The sequence below is a fragment of the Macrobrachium nipponense genome, chromosome 42, assembly GCF_015104395.2.
Source record: "Macrobrachium nipponense isolate FS-2020 chromosome 42, ASM1510439v2, whole genome shotgun sequence".
NCBI lineage: Eukaryota > Metazoa > Arthropoda > Malacostraca > Decapoda > Palaemonidae > Macrobrachium > Macrobrachium nipponense.
In genome coordinates, this window is record NC_061103.1 from 50,337,097 (window position 1) to 50,351,705 (window position 14,609).

General features: G+C 35.9%; 1 protein-coding gene across 3 annotated transcripts in view; it reads right to left on the reverse strand.

The window, feature by feature from the left end:
• The window catches only part of LOC135213203 (cell division cycle protein 23 homolog), a 98,555-nt gene that overhangs the window by 2,412 nt on the left and 81,534 nt on the right, over positions 1–14,609 (reverse strand). For all 3 annotated transcript variants that reach the window (XM_064247177.1, XM_064247176.1, XM_064247178.1), the window contains exons 6-7: positions 11,880–11,974; positions 4,129–4,280 (exon numbers count right to left, since the gene is read on the reverse strand). In XM_064247177.1, the coding sequence (XP_064103247.1) occupies positions 4,129–4,280; positions 11,880–11,974 (247 nt within the window). The remainder of the gene's footprint in view (positions 1–4,128; positions 4,281–11,879; positions 11,975–14,609) is intronic.

Here is a 14,609-nt window from a genome sequence, read left to right on the forward strand (position 1 = left end):
AATTTCAACCTTCGGTCAACTTTGACTCTACCGAAATGGTCGAGAAACGCAATTGTAAGCTAAAACTCTTATATTATAGAAATATTCAATCATTTGCCTTCATTTTGCAACAAATTGGAAGTCTCTAGCACAATATTTCGATTTATGGTGAATTTATGAAAAAACTTTTTCCTTACGTTCGCGTGGTAACTCTTCCGATACATTTTTTCGTGCGATTGTCCTAATGTTTGCACCATTTTAAATTTGCCGTTACATAAAGTTTTATATATGGGAATGTGCGCAATTTCATGCACAATACAACTAAAAACAACCCATGGTTGTAGCTTTTATCAGTTTTGAAATATTTTCATATAAATAACATTAAGTGCAAAAATTTCAACTTTCGGTCAACTTTGACTCTACCGAAATGGTCGAAAAACGCAATTTTAAGCTAAAACTCTTATATTCTAGTAATATTCAATCATTTACCTTCATTTTGCAACAACTTGGAAGTCTCTAGCAAAATATTTTGATTTATGGTGAATTTATGAAAAAAAACAAAACATTTTCCTTACGTCCGCGCGGTAACTCTTCCGAAAAAATCAGAATGTTTTTTGTGCGATTGTCGAAATGTTTGCACCATTTAAAATTATCTGTTACATAAAGTTTTATATATGAAAATGTGCGCAATTTCATGTAGAATACAACTAAAAATGATTGAAGGTTGTAGCTTTCTCTTTTCAAAAAATTTGCACATAAATCACAATAAATAGAAAAAAAACCACGTTCAGTCAAATTTGACTCTACCGACATAGTTGAAAAACGCAATTGTAAGCTAAAACTTAAACGGCCTAGTAATATTCAGTCATTTATCTTCATTTTGAAACAAATTTGAAGTCTCTAGAACAATATTGTGATTTATGGTGAATTTTTGAAAAATATACAGTAGTACCTCGAGATACGAAAGGCTCTACTTACGAAAAACTCGAGATACGAAAGCCAATGCGAAAAATTTTACTGCTCTACATACGAAAAGTTTTCAAGATACGAAAGGTTGTTGCTGTAAATTCCCGAGATTCGCCCAGACCACCGAGAACAATTTTAAAACTCCCGCGCCGCCAACTGAGTAAACTCGCCACCATCCTCCCGCTCTCCCATTAGTTCCTAATGCTAGTCACCCCATAAGGTCCTGCTCTCCTATTGGTCAGCATCTACCCCTTCTGCTTTAAGTATTCTATTGGTAAAAGGTTGCTGTAAATTGAAAAACTTATTCATGCAATACATTTAATAAAAAAAAACAGGTAAAGATAGAATAAAGAATAGAAATGAATGGTTAGTATACTGTTTGGTAGTTTCAGTAGTTGAAGAGAGATAATGAAAATCTATGGCTTACTGTGTAAAGTGATTGCTTGGCGATCGTTCGATACTCGTAAGTGCTGGATGTAAACAGACGTTTGGAAGTTTTTTTTTGTTTGTTTCTTATAGTTAATGGTTACTTAATAATTATTTGAAATGAGTACATGCAATACATTTAATAAAAAAAATTGTGAATTAGATATCATAAAATATAAAATAAATCAGACTGTCAACAAATACGTAATTTTTAGAATTATTTTCTTTTTTATTATTACGTTACATATACATATGTTTCATTATAACTGTCAGTAACTCGGTATCTCCATTAGGTAAAGATAGAATAAAGAATAGAAATGAATGGTTATTATACTGTTTGGTGGTTTCATTAGTTGAAGAGAGATACTAATGACAATTTATGGCTTACTGTGTGCTAGGAAAAATGATTGCTTGGTGCTCGTTCGATTCTCGTAAGACGGGAGCTGAATGTAAACAATCGATTGGAAGGTTTGTTTTTTGTTTGTTTGTGTATTATAGTTAATGATTAATTAATAATTATTTGAAATGACTACATACTGATTATTTATACATTTTATTGGCATATTCTAAGCTTTTAGCTCTTAGGTTTAGATGTCAGAATCATAGACTAGGCTACAGTAGCAACCGCTAACATAGGCTAGGCTTATTGCTAAGGGACATATGCTAAAGTCCTAATATATGCAGTAAAAATGGGGTTGAACATTGCATGCAGTTGAATATTACTCAAGTATGTACAGTATTTTGCCTTTTTGGAGTCATATTTCTTCAGTCGTAACCCTAGAACATGTGTTTTAGGCCTGGAAATGTAATTTACTAGGGTGTTTTTGGAGGGCTTGGAACGGATTAGCCATTTTACATGTAAAATGTGTTCCAAGATACGAAAAAATCATGATACGAAGGCCGTCTCGGAACGGATTAATTTCGTATCTCGAGGTACCACTGTATTTAACTTCCCTCCGTGCGCCGATTCGCGGCCGCAAGTCTCCGAAATGTGTACATCGCATTATCCTAATATTTGCTCCTTTTCATATTAGCCGTTTTATAGAGTTTCATATATCAAAATGAGCGCAAATTCATGAAGAATACAATAAAAAATAATTGAAGGTTGTAGCTTTTCCCATCTCCGAAATATGTGTATATAAAAAAAATATATATATAAAAATTTCGACATTTGGTCAACTTTAACTTGTCCGAAATGGTCGAAATCTGCAATTCTAATCTAAAACTCTTACAGTATCGTAATAGTCAATCATTTTTCTTCATTTTGAAACAAATTAGAAGTCTCTAGAACAATATTTAGATTTACGGTGAATTTTTGAAAAATGATATTGTTAAGATACAATGAAGTTTTAAACATACTTACCTGGCAGATAGTATATACTACTTAGCTATGGACGACGGAGTCTATAGCTAAGTATATATCTGCCGGGTAAGTTGCATGTATAAAATAACATTTTTTTACGTCCGCGTGTTACGAATTCGTACATCATTTTGTGATATTTTCTGGTGTTGCTTTTATTGTTTTACAATGTATTATATATCAAAATGATTGCAATTTAGTGTACAATACAACGAAAAAAAAGTAACTCGTTAGCTTTGACCGTTTTTTGCTCAGCGTGATTTGAATACAATTATGTATGATTTTTTTTTTTTTTTTTTTTTTTTGCTACCATATATTACATTATTTACATATGATAATGATATTATTTTTCATTTCTGATGGTTGCATACTAAACTTCAGGCAATGACAAAAAAATGAGCCAAATGAACTCTTAATCCTCAAAGCTAAGCGCGCTGTGATTTTTTGAAAAAATGATTTATTCCGCTTCCGCGTTCACTCCAAACCGGCGCCGGCATACGGGAGAGGTTTTGATTTTTAGGGCTTCGGCGTAAGTGTGAGTTTCTCTGTTTGACATATAATAGTTACTCAACTTCATGGCAAGAACTGTATATTAGATTTTTTTATCACTATAAACATTGCTAAGTCATATAAAAGTGTAGGATGGAAGCAAATATAGACTATCCTTACACAGGCATATAAATGGCATTTTAAAAATGAAAGAAATTTTTCAGTTGGGATTGCACTGTATAATTTTGATAACTTTTCTAATACAGCATTTAGTATAAAAAATATGCTATCATACCACAGAATCTTTGTCTCTATAAAATGGTAAAAAATTGAAATTTTACATTACATATTTGTATTATAAAGTTGAGGTTTGTTGGGCTAACAGTTTTTTCAAAGGAGACCCTAATTCAATGAATTTGGAAGGGCAACTTCAAGATAAAAAAAATGAAGACTAGTCTAGCAACAACATTCATGTCCGGTCAGTAACAAAGGTGAGCACAAATTGGTTAAGTGATGTAGCAATTAAGAGTAATACCACTGTAGAGGGAATACTGTACTCATCTAAAAAAAATTGTATGAGTTTCTTTTCTAAGAAAAATTGCATGTAATAAAATTGGAAAACACTTGCATATAATTACACAGGAAAAAATAGTATATCTATATACATGGAACCCAAACCAGCAAAAACTAATAATAAAAAATAAAGCAAGGAGATCAGGAGAAACACAATTTGAAAATTACGGTTTCTCATATGGTAGTGAATAATAACTTAAAAGGAAAGCACAGGATTTACAAATAAACTACTGAACTAGGATATCTGACAAAAGTTTTGACACACTTCCCTTTTGGTTTCCCATTATTAATGTAGTACATTTTATACCTAAAAAAAAGAAGACTTCATAACTTACTTGGCTAACCTTAGCAGAGCGATACCTTCAATGTCACCCACACTATGTGCTTTGCGGAAACATTTCTTGGCTTCATCCCATTTCTCTAATCTTTCATAGCTCTCACCAAGGGCTACAAGCATTCTTGAATCATTTGGTCGCAATTTCTGAGCCTGAAAGACAGCAATTATTTCAAAGGTTTTTGAAATCATCAAAGTTCACAAAGGGAATCCACAGATTAGTGATTATCTGCTGTCATAGTAAACAAACTAAAGGCAGTCCCCAGTTATTGGTGGGGGTTCTGTTCACCCAGGATTGTGCCGATAAGCATAAACCGCCATTAACCGAAACTCGGTGATTTATGGTGCTTATGACGCTGATAACCGGTTATGGACATCATAAGCATCTTCATGGCGCCATAAGGTGCCTTACGACGCCAATAATTGGAACTTGTCTCGTTATGGCACCATAAATTGCTGATTTTATGGTGCTACACAAGCACCATAAAACCGGACCACCAAGAACCGAGCCCGCTGATAACCGGGGACTGCCTGTACTACCTTTATAAACTCTACCATGCAATGGTGACTGATACCTACATTCATTCAAGAAATAGTATATTGTATTTACTATTTAGCGTCTGCATCTTTTAACCTTTGTTCAAGCTGGGAGCCCTGGCTAGATAATAAAAAATTTTTATGTGCTGTTTCCAGTGGAATGTTCTATAGTAGCGATTTACTTCCATTCCTTGCTATAAAACCTTATGATTTATGATTTTTTGCCTTTGATGAAGAACTGATATGATCCAATCACTAAACTACAGACTGTCAATTAACACTTAACAGTTAAAAAAAATTTTGTGTGAATGTCCAAAATATAACTTGACAACAAATGTCAAATTTTGGAAACCAGTCAAGTTTGAGAAATCTTATCAGATTCGCCATCATTTTCAATGAACATATTTATAGGATTTTTAGGGAGCTGTAATTTAATAAATAAAATGTAGACTTCATCATTAATAGACAAATCCTCAGAGCCACCGTGTAAGAGCTAAATCAGTAGTTCAGTGGTTTGGTTCAATTACTTGATAATAATACAGTGGACCCCTTGTATTTGCGTTCTCCAGATTCACGGACTTGTGCATTCGTGAATTTCTCCCTGGAACATTTCCTCACATTATTTGTGGGAAATTCATATATTCGCAGCATTTTCCTATGGGAAATATCCACAAATTTCGTTTTTTTTTTTTTTTATCAATATCATCATAAAATGTTTTAAGCGTTTTTATAAGGGTTCCAACTACTCGCGGGGGGAGGAGGAGGATGATCTGGTACACATCCCCTGCAAATATTGGGGGACCACTGTAACAGTTAACCAAAAATAAAAATAATTTTCTAAATTGTTAATTCACAAAAAGATCTCTATGAATTGCTTATTTTTTTAAACTAAAACTCAATTGTGTAAAATGCTGGAAATGTAGAGAAAACTGTTGACACATGACCTGTGTATTAATGTAGGATATCAAATCTGCATTCAGCTTTGTGATGAGACCCAACCAATCGCCAAGATGTGTAACACAGTCAAGGAAGAGATAGAGAGGCTCCAAATCACCGGATTGCAAGACATGAATAGGAAGCAAGTCAGCACTTCCACCTAGATGATGAGGCTGAGGGGACTCTGACAACTTCACATTAAGTACTAACAAGGACTGGTAGTATAGCTCACATGATACCCAAGAACCGGTGTAGCAGCCATGTGAAAATCTTTATTATTCTTTCTTCCCTCATTTGTTATGTATAATTATTTCCATGAAAGTTTTGAGGAGGAACTTGTGAGCTATTAATACAGCAATGATTCAACAATACAGGTAGGGATAATGCAGTGCGTATACAAAAGTACCATACGCACTATGTGTGAGCTAAGTTAAGTATATCTTGGTTTTACCAGACCACTGAGCTGATTAACAGCTCTCCTAGGGCTGGCCCAAAGGATTAGATTTTTTTTTAAGTGGCTAGGAACCAATTGGTTGCCTAGCAATGGGACCTACAGCTTATTGTGGGATCTGAACCAAATTATATCAAGAATTAAATTCTAATTACCAGAAACAAATTCCTCTGACTCCTTGTTGGCAGAGCGGGGAATCACTATGTGTGAGTAAGTCAGCTGACTTCACACTGAGCAAGTGGCTAACAAATTGAAAAACTGCTAATTATAGCAATCTCCTGACCAAGGAGACAATGACTGGATTAAACATAATCATATTGAAGTCACACTTTTTCCTTATACTGTATTTACATACAGTAGTACCTTGAAATACAAAATTAATCCGTTCCGAGGCGCCCTTCGTATCATGAGGTTTTCGTATCTTGGACCACATTTTACATGTAAAATGGCTAATCCGTTCCAAGCCCTCCAAAAACACCCCAGTAAATTATATTTCCAGGCCTAAAACATGTTCTAGGGTTATGTCGCCAATCCGACGGAAGAAATATGACTCCAAAAAGGCAAAATACTGTACATACTTGAGTAATATTCAACTGCATGTAATGTTCAACCCCATTTTTACTGCATATATTAGGACTTAAGCATATGTCCCTTAGCAATAAGCCTAGCCTATGTTAGCGGTTGCTACCGTAGCCTAGTCTATGATTCTGACATCTAAACCTAAGAAGCTAAAAGCTTAGAATATGCCAATAAAATGTATAATCAGTATGTAGTCATTTCAAATAATTATTAATTAATCATTAACTATAATACACACAAAAAAATAAATAAATAAATAAACTTCCAATCGATTGTTTACATTCAGCTCTTACCGTCTTACGAGTACCGAACGAACGCCAAGCAATAACTTTTCCTAGGACACAGTAAGCCATAAGCCATAAATTTTCATTAGTATCTCTCTTCAACTAATGAAACTACCAAACAGTATAATAACCATTCATTTCTATTCTTTATTCTATCTTTACCTAATGGAGATACCGAGTTACTGACAGCTATAATGAAAAATATACGTAACGTAATCTTAAAACAGAAGAAGAATTCTAAAAAATACGTACTTGTTGGCAGTCTGATTTATTATATATTTTATGATATCTAATTCACAATTTTTTTATTAAATGTTTTGCATGTACTCATTTCAAACAATTATTAAGTAACCATTAACTATAATAAACAAACAAAAAAAAGCTTCCAAACTTCTGTTTACATCCAGCACTTACGAGTATCGAACGATCGCCAAGCAATCACTTTTACACAGTAAGCCATAAATTTTCATTATCTCTCTTCAACTACTGAAACTACCAAACAGTATAATAACCATTCATTTCTATTCTTTATTCTATCTTTACCTAATGTTTTTTTTTATTAAATGTGTTGCATGAATAAGTTTTTCAATTTACAGCATCCTTTTACCAATAGAATACTTAAAGCACAAGGGGTAGATGCTGACCAATAGGAGAGCAGGATCTTATGGGGTGACTAGCATCAGGAACCAATGGGAGAGCGGGAGGATGGTGGCGAGTTTACTCAGCTGGCGGCGCGGGATTTTTAAAATTGTTCTCGGTGGTCCGGGCGAATCTCGGGACTTTACAGCAACAATCTTTCGTATCTTGAAAACTTTTCGTAAGTAGAGCTGTAAAATTTTTCGAATTTGCTTTCGTATCTCGAGTTTTTTGTAAGTTGAGCCTTTCGTATGTCGAGGTACCACTGTATATGGCCAACGAATTTATATACGTATTTAAAGTACTATGGTGCTCTAATAAATCATCTGAAATTAGATTTACCAGTTTTTCTTCTCAAGATTCCTGCAATCAAGGCTGCCAGTGAGCTTGTAAGTGGTAGCAGCGAGAAAAAATTCTGTTTTCATCGTCCATAACTGGACAGAGGAGAGTTTACTCAAATTTTAAAGAGAATTTAACAGATGACATAATTCTTCCTTCCAGGTTAGGCTGCTGATGTTTCTTTAATTTCGCTAATATCCTCCTCTACTTGTGCGTGCAGCAATGAACACTGACATCAACAGCACTAAAAGGCACCAAAACCATGTATTCATCACTTTTGGGCTCTTTGAGATGATTATCCCCTCTCAAGCTCATTATATTTAGGCTACAACCTGGCTGAAACGTAGGCTTTTACTACACGGTTTTTGGGTCATGCAGCAAATGTGGCACGTCTTTGGAAAGAGGGCATTCTTTCTCTCCGAGTTTCAAGACTCGGTAAGTGCACGACAGGTGCTTCTCTTTTATCTGAGTATTCATCCGTTATTTTGTCTTAAATCAGGATTTTGCTTCCGGAACATGCCTGACATGTTGGTCTACACCTGGATTTGCACTGAATGAGCCACATTCCATGAAGCATTGATGAAATTTTTACTGTCTAGTATGCAAGTGAAACACATTCACCTCGGTAGGTACAGTTTGCAGCACTCCACATACCTGTCTTCTCTGAAATAAGAAGCAAACAGCTCCCCAAACATGTCTCATTGTGACATGATTTATCACACTTGTCTCAATAGTCATAAATGGCATGCAGCAGGTAGTTAATCTACCCATGGCAGATTCCATATGCAATGGTCTCTTCTGAAACAGGCAGTGTGCTAAATACTGTCTCACTTTTGACTACATGATTTACCACACTTATTTGGCTTGTGTAGTATCTACAGCAACAACACCTGTAATGAGCAGTGTGTGGCATGCTTGAGCATAAGGGTTCACTGTTGAATATACAATACCAACACACTCATCTGCCTCACCCATAAAAGGGGATTCACAGCACATAGCTTATGTAGTATATTGGATGCAGGCTATTGGCTAAGATTACATGCTCCATCATCCAGTCCTGTTGTGATCCATTCAGCACCTGGGGCTCACTGCTGCCTTTGTCGCATTCCACATGCTTACCTACTTGACTTATAATAGATGCTTAAATAATTCCATACAATCATCTGGACACATTTGTTTACTGTAATTTCAGCCTATTCTGGCGAAAGTTACGTTAGGCAATGGTGTGTTGTGTATGGCACTACTCATGCACTCAGCTGGTCTTACATTAAGTTTTTGATGCCCTGCAAAGAGAAATACCTTTGTCTCCCTGCATGCATAACTTGTCTATTGGCAATCTGTTGCTACAAATACTTACATCTCATTGTCAAAATTGCATATTTTTTATTTCGTATGGGGCTTCCCAGCTACTTTCTTTTGAAATGCAAAGTGTGCACTCTAGTTCTAACTGCTGGAAATACCTAAACAATAAATATGGATTGAGATCTTCTCCTCAAAAGGGATTTTATTGACTACTGTTGATGTGAAGTATTATCAATTCTGCTTTCTTCAAAATAAAACTTTCTCATTTTTCAAAATAGCACATTTTATTTAGTTGTAATGATTTTACTTTATGCCTCTAAAATGAGGATTTTGATTTGATTTATATAGATTTTTTGGCATTATGCCAAGCACTGGGGCAACTAAGGCCATTCAGCACTGAAACAGAAATTGACAGTAAAAGGTTTGAAAGGTGTTACAGGAGGAAAACCTCGCAGTTGCACTATGAATCAATTGTTAGGAGAGGGTGGACAGTAAGTTAGAAGAAAGAGAATATGAACGGAAGTACAGTAAAAGGAATGAAAGTAGGTGCAGCTAGGAGCTGAAGGGATACTGCAAAGAACCTTAAGTAATGCCTACATTGCACCAAATGTGGTGCACTGACGGCGTTATACACCCCTACGGGGTCCAAAATGAGGAGAATCATTGCAAAACTGAAGAGGCCTGAGTCATCTGTAACTTTAATTCTACAATCTTTTCTCTTATTCTGTAAGTCTGGATGGTAGAAACAGCACGGGGTGGTATTGAACTGAATACTTATTTGATTGAGTCATCAAATATCTTTACTCCTCACAGCTTGAGCCTGATCACTGGATGACTGGAGTATGAGCTATAAGGCTGGCATACACCCTTGAATTCAAAATTTTGATCTGAGGGATTCTGTTCTGTCTATCCAGACTCACTGACATGATATAGTTCCATGAGAACATTCTTAAGATCCTATTTGCTATTAATTTGCGGCAATGAGTCATTATGACCTAGACAAGATTTTTTTTAGAGGGGAACTGCCCAAACATCCAATTCCTTCCAAGGAAACCACAAGCAAATAGATGGTAACTGGATTAATATTGTGGCAATACCTTGGAAAGTTCTAAGTTTACAGTTTGCTAGACTTGCTACAGGCAGTCCCCCCTTATCAATGGCATCAGTTAACAGTGTTTCGGTTTTACAACGCTTGGCTAATGACATCATTAACTAGCTTATTGGCATAGGTAGGTGGTTTATTGGTGTTGGCAAGCAATTTTTGGTATGGTCAGTAAGCGGTTTATCGGCACCAATTGGCCCTCACGGCATTGTAAACACCATTTATTACCATAATTACTGTGATATTCCGGTTATCCACAAGTTTTTGTTATAGGCGCTCAGCCAGGAACGGAACCCATGCCATTAACTAGGGACTGCCTGTATTTCTGCACATTATGGACCTTCCTTTTCAATGCCTCCACCATGCAACCAACTGGAGTCTTTCTGCATACTCTTCTCCTTGTCCATCCTTACAATTCTGAATCACACAATCTATCACAATGTATCCTTTCATTTCTTCTGTGCCACATAAACTACACAATCAGTTCATCTCAGAAGAGCTGGCTCAACAATCTTCATACAATCCCAATTTGGCTCCACCGACAATTCCACGTCTCTTGCAAATATTTTGCAAAAACATATCCAGCCACTTATCTTGCTTCACCTATTCTGACTCACCTCTTCTCTCATCTTACCATCATTTGTTGTATTTACCTATGCAAATCAACTGCTCCTATGAACATTAATTATTTCATCTTCATGGTTTCCTTTTACCCTCATCTTCATAACCTTATGCTTCCTATATTTTTATTGTCTTGCAAACTCCGTACAGTTTCTCTCCATTACTATTCCTAATCAGTAGCAGATCATCCTAAGTACAGTAGTAGTATCTTAGCCTGACATAATAATTGTGTAAATTATGCTGCCTTTAGTACTGTACATAAAAGGTCCAAAAGAAGGCAAACATCACATGGAATTTGAATATAGCTACATTCATATTAGCTGCAATAAGTGGCACAGAAGCCAGAAGAGAACCCTTCAATATTACAGTACTGAAATGTGAAGAGGATGATAAGGTAGAGAAATGAAGACAATATACAACAGTAACAACAATTGCATATCAATGCTCTACCATGAATAAGGAAAATGAGAGAATGGAGACAATGCCTGATCTGAAGGATATCTCAAACACCAGAAACAGAAAAACCAAGATCCTTGGTTGTCCCTTCTGTTATGAAATGACAGGTTACAATAGGGCATGGATTATACTTTGTATAAAAACAATGTTTCTTATGAAAATCTTTACAAATTTATGGTGTCAATGTCTGGAAAAACAAACATGGGGTTATAGTAAAATTTAAGCCACATCAAATACTAAATTTGATATTCAGGTATTATTGCTAACAGTAAAGGAAAAAGCAGCCCTTTGACTACTGACCAGAAGCTTGAAATTTTATATGAAATGTGAAATATTAAATCAGCAAACACTGAATAATGCTTTAAAATAATGTTCAATTCAAAATAAAAATAATAATGATTTGAATCACATCACTAAGTCTTATTTTAATTGGAAAATGCTGATGATACATAACTCTCCCAACTGTACAATATCACAGCCCTATTCAAAATGAGAAGGGTTAAACAAACCTGCTTGAAGTAGTGCAAACAGTAAGCTGGAAGTTTGAGTATTTCATATGTCTGACCTAGGCCATACCATGCCCTATAATCACGTCTGTTCACCTCTGAAATAAAAAAAAAGAATTTTCAAGTTCCACAATTACATAAATCGTATCTTATTTTACTTCTGAATGATTGTAATGGTTACAGTGAACAGAATCATCACACACAAGGTTATTCATGAGAAGAGATAAAATTTATACAATATTTTTTTCTCAGAAGTTACATCACTGCAAAAGGAACCTTTATGTGACTGTCTTGTCATTCTGATTCCAGTGACCTAAAGCCAGCCAAACGCAAAATGCAATTATAGTAGCAGGGTTGAGAAGAGGGCATTCCAGTAAAGAGATTTTTGTTCAAGGCAAACTGAAAAACAACACAGTAAACATATACATATACAGTATTCTAACCTTCCACATACTTAAGCTGAGTACTGCTTGGGTAGGATGCATTGTAACAATTCTTCAGCTGATATGTTTGAAGGTTACAATTTTTGTTCTAGAAACTTCAAATTTTTATTTATCAAAGTTACAACTAAAGCCTTGTTAATATTGACCTCCTTGGTCATTGGAGGTGATACTACTCCCATACTCTAAGGATCCTGGCTGCAGGCAAAACAACAAGGTTTCCAGTTGTGCTTCTATTGGTGTACTTAATAGTCTCAAAACTCAAGTCTACATGATTTTGCTTATAAAATACTACTCTATGGTTTCAATTGGCCCATAAGAAATCTTAGTCCTTATCCATGAATTCTGAATAAGAATGGAATGGGAAATTGTACTCTGATGTTCTCTTGCCATACATCAGATTGCTTTGCCTGATTGAAAGAAAAGTTCCCTTGAAATCCCTTCTCTAGCATGCAAATCCTCACCCAGAAATCTTTCATCTTAATTAACAAGAAGCAAAAAAGCAATCTTGAGTGTAAGGTCTTTGTGGATGGCTTCATTCAATGGGGTTCAACACTTTCCTCATACATATAGTGAGGAGGGAATTTAAGACAATTGTGCACTTTGTGACCATTTTTTAAATTTTGCGTGGTGATAGGTATGGACACAAGGTTTTCGAAAACCATTGCAAGCAAGTTGTAACTGCCCTCTAAAGGCCTGCTAGCGTGAAATTCAATATGGCCGCCACCGATAAAACTTAATAGTGTACTTAGCTCCTATTTACACTAGAACCATGTGTAATACCATTTTTCTAATGTTTTGGGGGCAAGGATTCCATTTCTGATGTCACTGTTCTGTTTCAAGGTCATTTTGAAGGTCAAAGCTCAAATTTAAAGGAAATTCAAACAAAAATGACCCTAAAATTATTCTTGAAACCAAAGAATTTGTAGCATTAGAGTTTGAGATAGCTCCTCCAGTATATTTAAATTTTATTGTTTGTGTCAGGAGAGTCAAGAAAAGAATTGTGATGTCCGTATAACAAGGAGTCTCATTACAAAGCATAGGATACACTTGTAAATGATTTGAAAAACTTTGTTGCAAATGATGTGCCTTTACCTCTCGGTGTGAACCTGGAATGTTTTGATGATGGATCCGGTATTCCCCAAACTTTGCTGAAAAATAAGGCAAAATATCATAATGGATGTCGGTCACTCTTCTGATATAACAAGATTGAGTGAGAAATGAACAAGAGAAAACAAGCAGATAATGAAGAGACTAGTAAGTCCCCCCAAAAAAACACATTCAAGTTTTAAAGCAACACTAGAACACCATTGCCCACAATGTGTCTGCTGTGAAAAGTTTGAAGTGGATGGAGATGAACCAATATACCGTGCACAGAGTGCAAACTGCAGGAAAAATCTTCTCAAATGGGCAACAGATTCTAAACACTGGGTGGTACATGCTCGTCTGAATACTGCTATCAATGCTGAAGATGCCGAGGCTGCTGACATTCATCATCATCACACACGTTATACAAAACTGAAGAATGCTGCCGGGCTGCAAGTGCCACGCCAAGAAATACAACAAAGAGCTCTTCTTGTCAGCAATCATATGACCCTCTGGTAATTGCTGAGCTTGTGGCATTTGTGAAGTTCAACCTTCTCCTTATCCTCACAAGCTCTCAGCATTAAGAAAAATGTATGTTGATCGTATCCAGACACTTGGCTCTGAATGGACTGGTCTTAATGTTCACCCTAGTAGATTCAAGGAACATCTTACAAAACTGGGATCTGACTGGTCAGCATACAATGAGGGTAAAGAAGTGTATATCTCCCATAAGAAGACAGTTGGTGCAGCTTTGGCAGAAATAGCTTGATTTCAAGTGACAGAAGCAGAGAAAATTGTAGATGTGGGTCTCATGCTGTGAAAGTACATTCTGCTGCAACAAATACCTTTTGATGGGTCATTCAATTCAGTGTCTGTCCAAGCCTATTGCTCAGACTCTTCTGACCCTCATAGATGTCTTACCTGAAATATCAAGCTCAATAGCAGAATGACTGCAAGATGATCAAGCCAGTCACACTTCCAGGATTAGAGTGGCTTGCACTATCTCTCAGATGATATGCACTAATGCCATAAAGCAGACCAGCCAGACATTCAGTCTCTATCAATGTAGAGAGAGAGAAACTCCCTTTCCCCAGTATGTGAGGTTGAAACTTCATGTTAATGACCGACAGAAAGGAAACATCAGCACTTTCCATGCCCTGGGCATGTCAGTTTCTTGTGATCGAGTAATGGGTGTGAGGAAGAACTT